General features: G+C 38.1%; 2 protein-coding genes across 3 annotated transcripts in view; one reads left to right on the forward strand and one right to left on the reverse strand.

Annotated features, from left to right (window-relative positions):
• Positions 1-17,526, reverse strand: part of MGP (matrix Gla protein) — an 836,939-nt gene that overhangs the window by 686,057 nt on the left and 133,356 nt on the right. The gene's annotated exons all lie outside the window — the stretch shown is intronic.
• Positions 1-17,526, forward strand: part of PTPRO (protein tyrosine phosphatase receptor type O) — a 272,722-nt gene that overhangs the window by 227,681 nt on the left and 27,515 nt on the right. Inside the window, exons 16-19 of one of the 2 annotated variants that reach the window (XM_050749472.1) lie at positions 3,194-3,262; positions 6,549-6,632; positions 11,964-11,999; positions 16,106-16,187. In XM_050749472.1, the coding sequence (XP_050605429.1) occupies positions 3,194-3,262; positions 6,549-6,632; positions 11,964-11,999; positions 16,106-16,187 (271 nt within the window). The remainder of the gene's footprint in view (positions 1-3,193; positions 3,263-6,548; positions 6,633-11,963; positions 12,000-16,105; positions 16,188-17,526) is intronic. The other variant, XM_050749473.1, reaches the window with a different exon arrangement.

Here is a 17,526-nt window from a genome sequence, read left to right on the forward strand (position 1 = left end):
AAGGGCAGGAAGCGTCCAGCACAGGAGAAAGATGTAGGCTAGGAGGCTAGGCCAGGCTCTTCTTTTCATGTTTTTCTGCCTGCTTTATATTCACTGGCAGCTGGTTAGATTGTGGCCACCCAGTTAAGGGTGGGTCTGCCTTTCCCAGCCCACTGACTGACTCAAATGTTAATCTCCTTTGACAACACCTTCACAGACACACCCAGGATCAATACTTTGTATCCTTCAATCCAATCAAGCTGACACTCAGTATTAACCACCATAGAAATATTAAGTTTGAGATAACTTGCAAGTGCAAGTGCAGAGTCGCCACCTGAATATAGAAGTCTAATGTTTGAAAGAGAAGTTTTGGTTGAAGATATAAATTTGAAGAGTTGTTGACTCGGCATGGTGGCTCACGCTTGTAATCCCAGCACTTTGGGAGGAAGACAGATCACTTGAAGTCAGGAGTTTGAGACCAGCCTGGCCAACATGGTGAAACTCCGTCTCTACTAAAAATACAAAAAATTAGCCAGGCTTGGTGGCAGGCGCCTGTAATCCCAGCTACTCAGGAGGCTGAAGCAGAAGAATCACTTGGACTCGGGAAGCAGAGGTTGCAGTGAGCTGAGATTACACCACTGCACCCCAGCCTGGGCGACTGAGTGAAACTCCGTCTCAGGAAAAAAAAAAAAAAAAAGGGGAGATGTTAACGTATAAATTGCATTAGAGCTTTAGACTGGATGAAATTCAGGGAGTAAATGTAAAAGAAGGTCCTGCATTAATCACTGGAACAATCAGTATTAAGGTTTTCAGGGAGAAAAGAAGACAACAGAAAGACACTGACTAGAGGCAGCCAGTGGAGTAAAAGGACAACTAAGGGAGTGTGGTGGCCTGGAAGCTAGGGGAACAATGTGTATGCAGAAGAGATGATAATCGCCCCTCCATTAATGGATACTTAGGAGCATTAATGCAGTAATAACATAGCATAATACTCAACTCATAGGAAGTGTGCAGTAAATGTTAGCTTATAGTAGTAATGATGGAGGAGGTGATAATAGATGTAGTAAAGGAAATAGTGGTATTTTTGAGCATTTTTTGTGGTACATACCAAAGATATTTAGGAGGGGTGGTTCTGATTCTTTCAGCTAGTTATTAAAAAAGAGATTCCCATCATTTTTCATGCCATGATCCTTTTTGGCGGTCTGGCGAACTCTCCTAACAATAGTGCTTCCATTTTATGTGCCTAAAATAAAATACATAGGATTATACAACTATATTGAAATATGATAATCATAATATTTAAAAAGCAAATGTGTTGTATGCTTTTTAATTAGTACATTAAATGTCAATGTGTAATAGTCTAACAATTTCATCATGGTGATGAATATGACTAATATTTCAAGATAACTGCAGCAAGTCTATTATTAAAAAATATGTAATCTCTATTGTTAGCAAATCACACATGTGGATATTATGATGGTTTGGTACCTACTTGAATCATAGAAGAGACTGCTGAGTTTAGTCACAGGTTGTGAAAATAAATGTGTACCTTTTTTCCACATTTGTTCATAGAGCCCTAAATTCTATCTTTGGAACCCCAGATTAAAACCTTTGAGTTAGAGGTAAAACAAATCCCATATATAGGAAATCGACATAGGAAAATTCATTAATGAGGTATAATTTATAATACATGATGATATTATATTAGTGTATTTTTCAAAAGAAGAAAATTGTTCTTGGAACACCCTAATAACAGGTAGATAATTCAAGTAATTAGCACATTGTGCCAATAATGTTAAAATCTCTCCTTCAGTTCTGAATATTAAATCCATTAATTCCATATAAAGAAAAAATGAGATACATGAGCCCCAGTGAGCTGTTATTCATGCATGAAATTAGCCAAAAGGTAGAGAAGGCATATGTTTACTTTTTCTCTACTTTTGGGAAAAAAAAAAAAACTTCAACAGTGTTTTTCCTAGCAGATTAATAGGCCACATTTCGGATAATAGGCACACTAGAAGCTTGCCTATTTCAGTACATTCCACTCTTTTATTCGAATCTCCAGTGATGAATAATACGGGCATCGCAATATCAGAGAAAGATTTCAGAGGAAGTAAACAATCCACTTGATCCACTATCATTGTAGAGAGGAAATGAAAATGCCATAAAACGGCCGGGCGCGGTGGCTCAAGCCTGTAATCCCAGCACTTTGGGAGGCCGAGACGGGCGGATCACGAGGTCAGGAGATCGAGACCATCCTGGCTAATATGGTGAAACCCCGTCTCTACTAAAAATACAAAAAACTAGCCGGGCGAGGTGGTGGGCGCCTGTAGTCCCAGCTACTCGGGAGGCTGAGGCAGGAGAATGGCGTAAACCCGGGAGGCGGAGCTTGCAGTGAGCTGAGATCCGGCCACTGCACTCCAGCCTGGGCGACAAAGCGAGACTCCGTCTCAAAAAAAAAAAAAAAAAAAAAAAAAAAAAAAAAAAAAATGCCATAAAACAAAACCCTATGAAGAATTTTTGCTAAAGATGGAAAATGCTGAGTTTCTATATTACTATTAAAGGCTTTGTAAAAAGTAAATAAATATTATACCCCAAATAGTTCAAATATTTATTTTAGTATCATGAATGCCCTTTGGAAAGGATTGTGAAGTGAATTCTTTTGGCTCAAATAATTGGATTTGCAACCTTGCAAAAGATATTTCATTTCATCTTTCTGTTTTGCATTGTATGCCAAAGGGGAACATATGGAACTTGTATTAGCTTCTTTTTATTGATTTATTTATTTATTTATTTTGTTTTTTCTTTTTGAGACAGAGTCTTGCTCTGTCCCCCAGGCTGGAGTGCAGTGGCGCGATCTCGGCTCACCACAACCTCCGTCTGCCAGGTTCAGGTGATTCTCTTGCCTCAGCCTCCCGAGTAGCTGGGATTACAAGCACGTGCCACCACGCCCAGCTAGTTTTTGTATCTTTAGTAGAGACAGGGTTTCGCCACGTTGGCCAGGCTGGTCTCCAACTCCTGACCTCAGGTGATCCGCCCAACTCGGCCTCCCAAAGTGCTGGGATTACAGGCATGAGCCACTGCGCCCGGCCTAGCTTCTTTTTATTAATTTAATGCTGTGGTGATAAGCTAGTAAAGACTCTCTTTACTTTTATGTCAATGTAAGAATGCTTTGTCACGCAGTAACCTTGATTTTGTGGTTCCTTTAAAACAGGGAGTGTGGAGCGGGTACATTTGTCAACTTTGCATCCTTAGAGAGGGATGGAAAGCTTCCATACAACTGGTGAGTATTGTTTTGGAACAAGCTTCTACATAGTTTAACTGTGCTGTGTGTGCTCCAAAGTCAATTTTACTATCCTTTGGGGAAAGTTTTGTCTGATTATCGTTTTGTAATTTCAGTCATGGTAGACTTCACTGGCTGGATCTTCACAGAATATAATGGTTTATATAAGCTCAGCGCAGTTCTGAAGTAGGGCAAACATCATGGTCTGCTCTGTGTTTACAATATTAAACAAGGGACTGACACAGTGGTGCACAGGAGCCCATACCTGGGCTGAAAAAGGGCTTAAATGCAGTAGCCACACTGAACAAGTGGTGGCTAAACGCAAGAGAATAGATTCCAGTGAAGCAGCTTGAGACAGACCAGCATCTCCATTTTATTTTATTTTATTTTATTTTTTATTGTTTTGTATTTTTTGAGGAGAAAGAATCTCCCTCTTTGGTCACCCGGGCTGGAGTGCAGGATGATCTCAGCTCACTGCAATCTCTGCCTCCTGGGCTCAAGTAATCTTTCCATCTCAGCCTCCCGAGTAGCTGGGACTACACACATGGACCACCAAATCTGGCTAATTTTTAAATATTTGTAGAGACGAAGTCTCACTATATTGCCCAGGCTGGTCTCGAACTCCTGGGCTGAAGTGATCCTCCCACCTTGGCCTCCCAAAGTGCTGGGATTACAGGTGTGAGCCACCATGCCCACCCAGCATCTCCATTTTAAACTCACATTTCAGTGCCTGAGGCAATAAGAGCCACCACTTCTGTTAAAAAATTATATAGCCCAGGCCGGGCGTGGTGGCTCACGCTTGTAATCCCAGCACTTTAGGAGGCCGAGACGGGCGGATCACGAGGTCAGGAGATGGAGACCATCCTGGCTAACACAGTGAAATCCCGTCTCTACTAAAAATACAAAAAAATTAGCCGGGCGTGGTGGCGGGCGCCTGTAGTCCCAGCTACTCGGGAGGCTGAGGCAGAAGAATGGCGTGAACCCGGGAGGCGGAGCTTGCAGTGAGCCGAGATCGCACCGCTGCACTCCAGCCTGGGCGACGACTGAGCAAGATTCCATCTCAAAAAAAAAAAAGAAAAAAAAAAATTATACAGCCCAGCATTCAGTTCTCATGCTTACAGATAAATAAATATCAAAGCCAGGGAAGTTTCATAAGAAAACATGGCTTCATTTTTCTTTTATGCTTGAGTATTAAGGATGTGGAGGGAGGAAGTGTTCGAATTTTAAAGAGCGTTGTCAAGAGATTAAATTGGTTGACATTATACCTGACAATGATAGATGAAGATTACCAATCCTACCTAGTTCAATCAATGCCCAACAAAAGTACTAATTAAGTAAACATTTAACATGAAGCTGGTACTACTTACATGATCTAGTTTGTTTCTTTTGCAAGAAACTATGCAAAGTATATGCAAATGAATATGTCATATTAATCATTGTTAAGTTATTGCTTTCTGTTTTCTAACTCCTAAAATGGTTAATCTTAAAGAAATACACATGGGAGATTGGAAATTTTACAGAATCAATGAGGGAGGGAGAACTTTATTTAGGATATAAATTTTACTTCCCTCAGTGTAGCTGATACTCTAGTTGAAAATCTAGTTGAAACCAGATTTCTTTTAATAAGACAATATGTTGTGCCACTTTAAAATTTTAACATGAATAGAATTTTGCTATTAAAAAACAACCCAACTGTGAAGAAAAAGAAATCCATCAACCCTTGACAGTGAAAAGTTAGGAAACATTACTAGGTTTGTTCAAATATATTAGTACTCTTTCCAAAATGAAGAGATTGACCCACTGATACTTGTTTCTTGCCTGGTTCACCCTTTTAAAAGGCCCAGTGGGAGACCGGTGATGAGTGGCCCATCTAGGAACCAATCCGATTATATGTATTTAATACTTGTGACTCATAAGAGTTAGGTATTAACTAACTTCACAGCCAGTCACAATTCATAGAATTTATGGGAGACCAGTCATGGGAGAACTGCAGCAAAAGAGAATTCACTTCAAGATCTTTCTATAAAATCAAGCACATCTTGCAGCTCTTCGCAAAGACAGTTTTGCCGACTCTAGCATTTTCTAGCTGACTGAGAATAGATATCTCAGTGAAGAATTGTAATAAATGAAGTGACAAGGTGACAATATTTTTCCCCCTAATTCTCAGAATAACTCTAGATGCAGTCACAGGGTATTTTTAAATCTATATTAATGGGTGTTCTGTTTGACAAGTGGTTTGAATATCTGAAACCAGGCATTTTAAATCAACAGTCTGAATTAGAATTAAAGTGAAACTAAACTATTTTGCTCCTACTTAGCTGAGTATCAGTGAGGTCACAGACTAAGTAGTTGATGAGCTACTTATCTTGAATGAATGATATTCGAGTATTATCCATACTTCTGTTTTAAGGGTTATATTTACAAATTGTATAGTAATTTTAAAATAATACAGAAAGTCACACTTAGTAGTGCAGCTTTGTAAGAATGTCTCTTAAAAGCTTAGTCTTCATCGGAATCAGTATATGTGTATATGTAAACTGACCTTTCTATTTTTTTTTGAGATGGAGTCTCGCTCTGTCGCCCAGGCTGGAGTGCAGTGGCACGATCTCGGCTCACTGCAAGCTCCGCCTCCCGGGTTTACGCCGTTCTCCTGCCTCAGCCTCCCGAGTAGCTGGGAGTACAGGCGCCCACTGCCACGCCCAGCTAATTTTTTGTATTTTTTTGGTAGAGACGGAGTTTCATCGTGTTAGCAAGGATGGTCTCGACCTCCTGACCTCATGATCCGCCCACCTCGGCCTCCCAAAGTGCTGGGATTACAGGCGTGAGCCACCGTGCTCAGCCTAAAGTGACCGTTTTTATTTTCTCACACAAGCTGCTGTTTAGCTGTCAAATGATGTTATAGAGGTTTCTTAAAATAGGCTTAAGCATAGGAAGAATAATATGCAAGAATAAGCCTCAAGATAACTAATGAGGCATTTAAGTGCTTCATTTGACTGAATGCAAAATGTAATCACCTGGTAGCAGACTAATTGACACAAAATAAGTTGAAAGAAATATATCTGATTACAATAAGGTCATGTGTGAATAAAAACTGATTTTGTCAATATTGTAGCATTTAAGCCCTCACATTTATATTTTACAAAATGGATTAATATTTAATTATAATTAAGGTGCTTGTCATATTAATTAATCCCAGTAGGTAATTTACTTATATCTATTCACAGTTTATATTACTAACTCTTGCAACTTTTTCATCTTTCCATCTGTTATCTATTAATGCACACAGGCGTAGGAGTATATTTGCTTTCTTAACCCTGCTACCCTCATGTCTTTGGACTGATTATCTTTTGGCATTTTATATTAATCCTTGGTAAGTGATTTTTTTTTTTTTTTTTTTACTGTTTAACACAAACTCTTTAAAAGTCAGCTTTCAAGAAGTAAACAAAAAGGAAAGTTTCTTTTTAACTATTTTGTATGTTCAATAACATCTAAAGTTATTAATCATGTATTGAAGTGAATTAAAGCAGTTAACGGTATAAGGATGTTAACTATAAGGTTTTCTGTTAAATTATTTTCCTTGATGTTCTTGGCAAGCCTATTTTCCCGTTTAATACTAGTTATTTGCTTCTTCATTGAGTTAATCCATTGGCCTCTCATCTTTGCAAATAATGCTTTCCATTTTCCATTATCATCTTCATCCATTAGAGAGCTCCAAATTTCCAAGAAGGTAGAAATGCATTAAGAAGGAGAAATCAGAGTCTATACAGTTCTCTGTATCTGAGGCCTCCTTGTTTTTATAATAATGCTAACTCAGTGACTAGGAAACAGCTGACTATATGCAAGCCTCTTTGTATGATTATCTTATTTCATTCTCCCCCACAATCCTGCAGAGAGTATTTTAGTCCCATTTTAGAAATGTGGAAATGGAGGCTTAAGGAGATTAACTGTCTTAATAGCACATTCCACTATGTACAAAATCCAGGTTCCAAACTCAGGTCTCTCTGAAATCTGTTCTTTCCTCTGTAAAGAGCAGACTCCTTTAATTTCTTATTTTCTTTAATTTCTAGATCATTTTAATGATCAAATCTTGAAGTGTTCCTTTTGACTTTTTAATAGGTAATAATAATAGTAACCTTGAATTCTGAGACTAAAGAATCAAGAACTATTTCTTCTCCTGTGCTATAAGATAAAAGGTAGCGGTTTCCCAGGGAACTGACAAAAAAAGTCATTGTCCTTAAATATTAATACCTAGTGTTTAGGTACTAAATTATGTATAGACAGATCCATAAATGTGGACAACTTGAAAAGGTCTCAGAAGAAAACAATAAAAATATCTCATAGACTGGAAAAAAAATAGCTTATGGGGTGGTGGTGTGGGTATGAGCAATCTGGAGCATTTATTTATTCAAAAAGACAATTGACCAAATATTCTTCAGCTCCTCCAAGGACAGAATAAATACGGCTGGCAGAATTTAGGATTTCAAGTTGCACTGGAAGAAACATAAAAAAGGATTTCCTCAAAATAGAGATTGTTAATTCCAGAATTCATATCTTCTTTAAAAAAAAGAGACTAGAGGAAAGCTTTTGAAACAAAGTAGACATGATGTATAAGTAATTAAGTCAAAGGAATGTGCTAGATGCTGAGGACCCATTCACTGTTATTCTAAGTTCGTTGTTATTATGGTTTTTAGTATAGGGCTTCAGCACAGTCAACTCCATATTTTCAGTATTTGACATCAAATAGTTTTCAGGTATGAATAGCACACATAAATTCCATTTCGACCTTCAAAATATACATTTACTTTTAACTGAACATCTACTAATCATCCTCAAATAATGTGCCTATTGTTAAAAGACTGATAGCAAATACCCATAAAGTATCCCAGATTGCAAATAAAATGAAAGAAAGATGCATAGATCATTTCCTTGCTTAATTCTCTGAGACTTTCTCATTTTTCACAGCTCATTTTTAAGCTTCTGTAAGGTAGGCGTGTGCTAATAAGCAGGTATTCCTTAATAGGTCTCGTTGATGAACATATCTTCAAATTTCAGCAACCCTCACAAGGTCTGCTATTTATAGTACCAATCAAATAGCATGAAATCCAACTTATGGGGAGAAAATACCCTTCAGGAATTTTTAGAAGAATCACCTTGAAACTGTAAATGGTTGTCTCCAGGTGAGAAGAGAAGGTAAAACATAGAGCTCCATGCTTTCTGTCACTTCAGTAAATTTCACACATACCAACTAGTGAAAACATACTGGATATAAACTATGTTCTCAGCCCTTTTGTACAATGCCAGATACAAAAGAAGTGAAATTCATATTCCCTGCTCATTGAAATACAGCTTCTACTCACACAACCACTCTAATTCCCTGTTGGCTTCATCTAATAACTTGTGGTTATTTTCCCCTGCTTTCATTGGCTAAAGAGTCATTTTTAATCCTCCTAATGATGTGTTTGTCTTCAGATTTCACCTACCCTGTTAACAACAGCTGTTAATAACAGAGCCATCTCCCCTGATGCACACTGCCTAACACACTGTCCAACTTCCTTTCTAAACTGTCGATTTCTTGGAAATATATATTCCTGTTGATTTTCTAAAACCCATCTGATGTCACTAGTGGTTTGTTTGGAAATCAAAAAAACTCTTTCTCTCTCTCATAGTGTTGCTCGAATCTTTTCCTGGGGTGGTAACAGAATCAGTGTGGAGCACCAGTGCCCAGTTAGGTTAGTCTCAGGATTGTGTTCTGCAAGGATTTCTGACTTTCATAACTTAGAGTGTTTCCTATTGAAAGAAATCATCTAAGTCGAACTAGCTATATCTAGATTTAGTGTTAAATCCTTTTTTTTTTAAACTGCCATAACGACCCTCATGCTTTACTCAGGTATTCATCTGCTTGTTCTCAATCCTAAGCAGTTGGCATTTTAAGCAATAAGTGGCATTTAGTTGAAAATGCTCAGCTTTACTCATGGTGATTGCATGTTCTATTTGAAGAATGATATAATCCTAAAGTTCTTTTTAAGATTTGGGGATGGTTTCTGCTTACCTCATCAAAGAGTAAGCAGCACTTACAAAATTGGAGACTTTTAGAGTTTTGTTTTGTCTTATTTCAACCATTATAAATCCCATGTCCTTGCTATTGCTTTTTTGGAATGAATTGCAGTGTGGATGGCTTTCCAAGACTGTCATAACCATGACTAACTTATGCAGAATGTATCTTAACTTTTGAAGTCATTAGGATTTTGAACCTTCCTAATATAAGTGAAAGAGAAAAAATTACAAGTGCACAATCGTCTATGCATATATGCTGTATGTATGTCTGATGGGGGTTATTTATTGATTTGGAAAATCTTTTGCAATGAAAAGGCGATACCCTACATGTCCCACAAAATCGTCACTGTAACATGTGCACATATTGGCTCCTTCCAGAATGTGCTTAAGTTAAAATTGCTAGCAAAGTCTTAATCTGCATGAATTTTCCCCTGGTTTTATCTTGTTTTAGTCTTGGAATTAGCACAGCAACTGAAAATATAGGAACATTTGATCAGTGTTGCTGTGGAGTTTCATAATTCAATCCTGTCATGTTCCACAGCCTTAGGATACAGAAACTCTTTGGAATCAGCAAGATCTAAATAGAACAATGCAAATTGTATACAAATCATGATTACTTATGCCAATAAGTATATATGTCATACAAAACGTAGTATAATTATACATTATATTGAAAGTTCATTCAATAATGAATGCGATTGAAAGAAAAAAATGTGTCTCTCCTCTATGAATCAAGTTTCTACACAGTACACAACTGCCGAGTAGTAGCAGCTTAATATTTCAGCACTGAATTTATTCAGTGTTACCCTCTTACATACATTTGTTACTTCCTAGTTTCCTTTAAAGCCTGTTTGGATAGGAAAGTATTTTTTTGTTCACTCCTGATCACAAAATATGTTGGCAGCCTCCTGACTTTACCAGAGCTGTTAGTCATCTCCGCTGACATTCTGCTTTCCGAAAGCACTAATGTAATTGGCACTTACTACAAGAAGTAAATATGGAATTCCTAAAACTAACTAAATTACCATCACGGGGCTGAATAAAAAACACTATCAATAAATATTCCCTTAGGTTCCCAAACGTCTATAATATACAGCTATGTCCAACATGACAGTGTTTTTTGAGGGGATCAGGGAGAGGCAGAGTAAAAACTGGACTGATTTTTCCCTCTAAATGTCAGGTATGGAAGACAAAGAGGATGAGGGAGGAAAAAATAGAACAGGAACCATTGAATGGATTGTTTTCACTTAGAAGTGGGAGGAAATTAAAGCTACCTGCAAACCACAAACACCACTTGCCTTCGTGGATGTGTTGCTACATTTCCTGACCTGCATTACTTTCTCTTCATCCACAAGTCCCATCTTTTCAATCAGAACATCACAAGCCCAAGTCTAGTACTCAATTGTTAAAGGAATCATTAAGTGAAATTCTGAGGGTAACATGGAGGAGATATTTTGTTTCAGTTCAACTGAATAAGCGTTTATTGACCACCCACTATGTGTTTCATTAACGATGCTCAGCCCTGGGGGGAAGTGATAAAGTGAGTATAGCAAGGTGTGTACCTGCAACTAACAGTCACACAATGTGAGAAACTCTCCGTTTGCAAAGTGCTGTGAAAGCACAAAGTAGTGCTTCATCCTGCTAAAAGCTTTCAGGAAGTGGAGATATCCAAACATTCATAATTGTAAATATAAATAAATATTTGGACACATTAAAGTACTAAGATTACAACTGGTTATTTACTATAGACTGTTTATTTTCTGAAAAGCGGGTGCTTCCATCAAAATTATGTGAAGACCTCTGAGAATTACTTACAAAAAGTTTGCTATAATGTCATTCATACAATCAATCATGTTTCAACATTTATTATTTATAGAAGACAATAAGAATAAAATCACAAAGTGCTTCGATAGATACTGTTAGCTTTAGATAACTTAGGTGAGTTATCTTACTTGGTTGAGTGAAAACCATTACCGTAATTATCCCCCAAACAAATACAACTAACTAAAGCATGCATTAGCATTTCTTGTGTTTCAGCTTATAGACTAGTAATGATGAAGAGCAAGCAGGAATAGGTCCAGTTCTTCAGATAGCTTAAAAATTAGTTCAAGATGAAATAAAAACAATGCCATAGTAGAATTGTATAAGATACATGTCCACACTGACAGCACACATTCACATCCCCAAAGAAAAATGTCAGAAAAAGTTATTTTAGTCTTTAACTAAGAAAACAACATTCCACCCTCTCTTTATTAGTTCTCCATTTCATTCCCCAATTCTTCCTTCCTGACTGTAGAAACTGGAGTGTGCAGGTGGTAGATAAATACTTCTAGACATTTACAAACTGCTCTAGCAACTTAATTGACAGCAGTTAAAAATTTCATTTCTAGAACTCAGTTCTTGGCAAATGGAAAGTATAAAGTGCAGATATGTTCATGCAATCTAGTAGAGTTTTAAAAAATGAATCTGAAATTATTATTATCTTCTCATGAAAGGAAAAGTAATTAAACAGACCTGATGTGTGTTTCATGAAAATTAAATAAAACTGAGGTACCTGATGTAATTATTTAAAGCTCTTCAAGTTTAATTATTATGTTAATCAGTTCTTTTGCCCAGATAAATTTGTCTTTTCTTTTTTAATTATTAGGAGTAAAAATGGTTTAAAGAAGAGGAAACTGACAAAGTAAGTTTTTCTTACTATGTCATTTAAAAGGATGTTTGTTATAGTAATCTTAATGTTCCAATTAAAGATTGTTTGTCTTCAAATAGAAGAGATGCTTAAGAAAGAGGCAACTGGGGCCGGGCGCGGTGGCTCAAGCCTGTAATCCCAGCACTTTGGGAGGCCGAGACGGGCGGATCACGAGGTCAGGAGATCGAGACCATCCTGGCTAACACGGTGAAACCCCGTCTCTACTAAAAAATACAAAAAACTAGCCGGGCGAAGTGGCGGGCGCCTGTGGTCCCAGCTACTCGGGAGGCTGAGGCAGGAGAATGGCGTAAACCCGGGAGGTGGAGCTTGCAGTGAGCTGAGATCCGGCCACTGCACTCCAGCCTGGGCGACAGAGCCAGACTCAGTCTCAAAAAAAAAAAAAAAAAAAAAAAAAAAAAAAAAAAAAAAAAAGAAAGAGGCAACTGCATATTATGATAGCTAAGCACAGTAATGTATCGGTCGTTTATGCCTGAGTGGCAGTGGCCACTAGAAAAGTGTATCACAGAAATCACATCAGAAATAAGGATAATGTTTATCATTTCAAATCTGAGAGAGTGGATCATTAGTAATTTTTAAAGTCTTGGAGGAGGAAATATGGTATTCTAAATACAGTATATGAAAACCTAATATTTAACTACATCAAAGAGTTTCAAAAATCCTGTTAGTATTTTGAAATTCTGTGTTTATTGCAGGAAAAGGCTTTTACTCTATTTGATATTATAATAAATACTTTGATAATGCTGTCTCAAGAAACCTGTATAATAAATAGAGAAGATAATTAACCTAGCCTGTGGTTTTCCTTATCTATTAAACCATTGAATCAGAAGAATTACGATTGTGGTGAGTGAAAATTAACCCCCAGTTGATTTCAAAAGCCTATTAGATTATCACCTCCATGCCTTTTCTTAGTTATATTTCTACCTGTGAAGAGTGGAACTTTCCTTTATATAGAGTTTGTTCTTGATACCTGCCTATATAGAACACTGGTGAATTAGTACAAGAAGGCAATTAGGGGTCCAGCCAGGTCTGTGGCATCTATGCTTATGGAAAGAAATCATGAGTAATCCATGACATAATCCAAAAGAAAAGTTGACATAAAAATGTTTCTAGTCAGTCTTGAGTGGCATATAATTTTATGGCATATATGAAAACAGAATAATTTTTTCTAAGTCAATTTCATTTTTTTAATTTATTTTTATTTTTAAATTTATTTTATTGTATTTTTTTGAGATGAAGCCTCGCTCTGTCACCCAGGCTGGAGTGCAGTGGCACAATCTTGGCTCACTGCGACCTCCATCTCCCGGGTTCAAGTGATTCTCCTGCCTCAGCCTCCCGAGTAGCTGGTACTACAGGCACATGCCACCATGCCTGGCTAATTTTTGTATTTTCAGGAGAGATGAAATTTCACCATATTGGTCAGGCTGGTCTGGAACTCCTGACCTCATGTGATCCACCCTCCTCAGTCTCCCAAAGTGCTGGGATTACAGGCATGAGTCACCGTGTCCAGTCTCTAAGTCAATTTCAAAGCAGCACACATTCCATTGGCTCATACCAACTGATGTAGGAGAGATAAGACCAGACTGAATAGAGGAGAGGGTACCGTCAACTGGGAGGGATGATTTCACAGAAACAGAAAGACTTTGTTACCAAAAACTGTTAGTTGGGTTGGCAGGTGAGCTAAAGAGGCAGAGTCTAGAGCATTTTGAAGATAGTGTCCTTGGACAAAAAGGAGAGACTATCAAGGCTTGCTCCTCCCAAGACCCAGGCAAAGAAAAGAAGGAGAAGCAAGACCCAGACAAAAGATATGGTAGAGATTAGGAGTGGTAGCACATACCCACATGCAAAAACAACTCACATCAATTCAGCTTCCGCCTTCCCCCTCTCATTTTCCTTTGAGTCCTCTCTCCTTCTCTAGAAGACAGTTCTTGAGAGGCTTTCCTCTCACCTTTTTATTTGCCTTCTCTACCATTTTTCTTTCACTCCAAATGCCCCACCACTACCGTGTCCCCCTGGTTCCCATTTTCTGTCTCCACTTGTCTTCATTCCATCCTTCCTTTCCTTCACCTCTTCTTTTTCTTTCTCCTCTGTAGGTATTTGTCCTTTTGGTCTTTGCTCCCTTCCAGCTTTCTTTTTCTTCTCCTGGTCATTCTCGTTCTCCCTTATGTCCATTCTTCTGCTTGCTATTCCTTCCTCTCTCTCTCTTTTTCCCTCTGCTTCTTGCTTTTACTTCTTTTAACCCATAAATACTTTGTCTGGTTTGCCTTCAGTGTACATGTGCCCATTTTCCTAGTAACAAGATGAAAGCCAGAGTTGTTAAATCCAACTTTAAGGCCAATACACAGCCCAAAGACACCAGCCAGAGATTGCCATTTTAAGGGAGTTCATTCCAGGAGAGGAGTCCCAACTTTAGCCCATTATTTTGGAAGGATAACAAGTTTGAAGTGGGACAAGTTTTGAACTAGGACTTACTCTCCCTGGATTCCAGTGAGAATTCTACTGCTTAGTAGACATGTGATGTTGGGCTACTCATTTAACTCTCTTAGCCATGGCTCTCTCAGCTGGAGCTTGGAGCTAATGTTGTCTGTTCCTACCTCAGGGATCGATTAAGCAAGATAACGCATGTGAATATTTATGAAGTGTAGCATGTTTTATAAATGAGTTATTATTATTATTATGTAAAAACATTTCAGTTTAAAGTATTCTCTGGAAGATATAATGCCCTCTAAAATTTACTAAAATATTAACATAAATGAATTCATCAGATTAGCTAATCAACAACTTTAAATGGGCATTATTAAATACTATGTATTTGCTAATTGGACATAAGACCACAGTTAGGCCGGGCACAGTGGCTCATACCTGTAATCCCAGCACTTCGGGAGGCCGAGGCAGGTGGATCACTTGAAGTCAGGAGTTCAACACCATCCTGGACAACATGGTGAAACCAAATCTCTACTAAAAATACAAAAATTAGCCAGGCGTGGTGGCACCTGCCTGTAGTCCCAGCTACTCAGGAGGCTGAGGCAGGAGAATCGCTTGAACCCAGGAGGCAGAAGTTGCAGTGAGCCTAAATAGTGCCACTACACTCCAGTTTGGGTGACAGAGCAAGACTCTGTCTCAAAACAAAACAAAAAAGACCACAGTTAGATGATATAGGCTGAGTAACATGCCACAAGACCAAGGGAAGGGTCAACTATAAGGACCCTGCCAAAGTGGAAAAGCTTGAGTTAGATGACAGAATGTGGCATTCTGCAGAAGCAGAGAGCTACTTTAGAGAGCAAATTGGTTTAGGTAGGCTCTAGAGGAGATAAGCAGCTATAGAAAACTACAGGAGATAAAATTGGATTCTTATTCTTAAAAAAACGAAGTGAGAACTGCTGCTGCAGATGCAGAAACATAAGCTCAGATGTGTTACTTGATTGAATCTAGATATGCAAGCCTCTAAAGATGACACTCCAGTGAGACCCTGGGAGCTTTCTGGACAAAAGTTTCATCCCACTGATCCTGCCTCTGCTTTGGAGAGACTGTAGCTAGCAGCACAATTCCTTATACTTGTAAAGCTGTTGAAACTTACAAAGTTCTTTATATACCGTATGTCAACCTCGTAGCTATAACTATTGTATTTTATGGATAAGAACATTGACTCTGAAAGAGTTAGGTGATTCTCTAGGATAACACAGTCAATAAAGCAAAACCATAATTGAAACAGGTCTTTGAAATCTATTCCTTTGTTATTTTCCATATGCCAGAGTTTTCTAGAGGCAACATATATGGGGATGTTTATATGAATATGCATGTATATAGTACTGTACTGCTAGAGTAAGAGTCAAGTGAAAATCTAGAGATTTCTCCTCTCAAGGAAGCTGGATATATATGCCCTTCTTTTCAATTGCAATATATTAAGGATTGGTAACTTGAACTATAAAAAAGAAAAAAATAATAAAAAGGTAAGTGCTAACCTTAGAGAAGTAAAACTTCTATTTTCTCCAAGAAAATTAAGAAGTATGATATTAAACAATATATTATACCTATCAGCAAGAATTTTAAATTGTATATATATTTCTTTGTGTTTGGCAAAGCCCGGTTCAACTGGATGACTTTGATGCCTATATTAAGGATATGGCCAAAGACTCTGACTATAAATTTTCTCTTCAGTTTGAGGTGAGTTGGTTAAGGCATTTTCTACCTTCTGTAATGGAAAGGGCCTGGGAATTGTGGGTTTTGTGTTGGGATCAAGTCCCTGCTCACTGGCAGCGCTTGTGATGTGTTTGCATAACAAAAAGGGCGTTGGCCTGGGCGGGGGGTGGGGAGGGGGGATGGGGGGGCGGGGGGTGCTGATCTGCTGGTTCAGAGCAAGGGCTGTCAATCCTTGCTTACTGGGCAAGGCCTCAGGTGGCACAAATGAGGGGAAGAAGAGAATAGGTGCAGGTACTAAGGTGGCAAACCTAGGTATAGTAGAAGTCATCATTGAAAACCAGGGAAATCGAGAGTACAAGAAGAAAAATGCAAGCTGAGGCATGAAGCCTGAGGCAGAATTTCCCTTTCAGGGGATTTATAGAGTTTCTCATGCTTCTTAGGCCACAGTAGGGGCGGATCGTGGATAAAACTGACCCCCTTTGTGTCCTGGGCGTATAACATCCTGGAGTGGGGCCTTTCAAACTATAGGACTCCTGGCATTCTACTTAATTTTTGTGCAGTTTTATTTTCTTTCCTTGGACAAATTGGGAAGATAAATTTACACATGATTTGTGTTAAGAAAAAGATTGCCAACATCTCTTTTTTTTCTGAAGGACACATATTTCTTTGGATCTAAAACCATGTGTCAGAAGAGATGGAAGTGAGTCTAAGATCTCAGCAGTGTGGGGGAAGATAATTAGTTCTCACTTTTTCTTTCCACAAATTTTATAGCTCATAACAGTCTAAATGGCCTCCCATCCTTCAGGTTTCTATAGCATGGCTTGAGTGTTCAGTGATTCAGGGAAAAGGGGAAGATAAAGTGATTTTTCTAAATTCTTCAGTTTTTTTGTTTTTTTTATAAAGCCTTTTAAGTGCTCTTTTCTATGAAGGTAGCTGCTTTTTCTTCATTTTTTAAAATCATTTCTCCTTTCCACTTATCAGCCAAGGACAGCTGTAGTCTGCAAAAAGCATCATGGTCCTAGTGTGGAGATACTAATGGTGAATTTGAGGATGAGAAGAATCTTATACATCACCAAATACAAAGACCCCAAACTACCACCTGTGTCCTGAAAAATTCTACACAGAGCCTGCTCACTTATCCATTGCACGCAGGTGCATAGGAAATTATAGATGCTACACCAAATGCTATACTCAAAGACATTCAATTTGAATTGGAAATGAATGAGAGGATGGCATTTCAGAAAGTATATCAAGGAAAGTAGGAATTTTTTCTAAGCAAACATGAGGCAAACCTGAGAAAATAAATAGCTAGATGATTCTGACAATGGTGATAGAAATTATGGTGTAGCTACACTTTTAACCT

The sequence above is a fragment of the Macaca thibetana genome, chromosome 11 (genome assembly GCF_024542745.1).
Source record: "Macaca thibetana thibetana isolate TM-01 chromosome 11, ASM2454274v1, whole genome shotgun sequence".
Taxonomy (NCBI): domain Eukaryota; kingdom Metazoa; phylum Chordata; class Mammalia; order Primates; family Cercopithecidae; genus Macaca; species Macaca thibetana.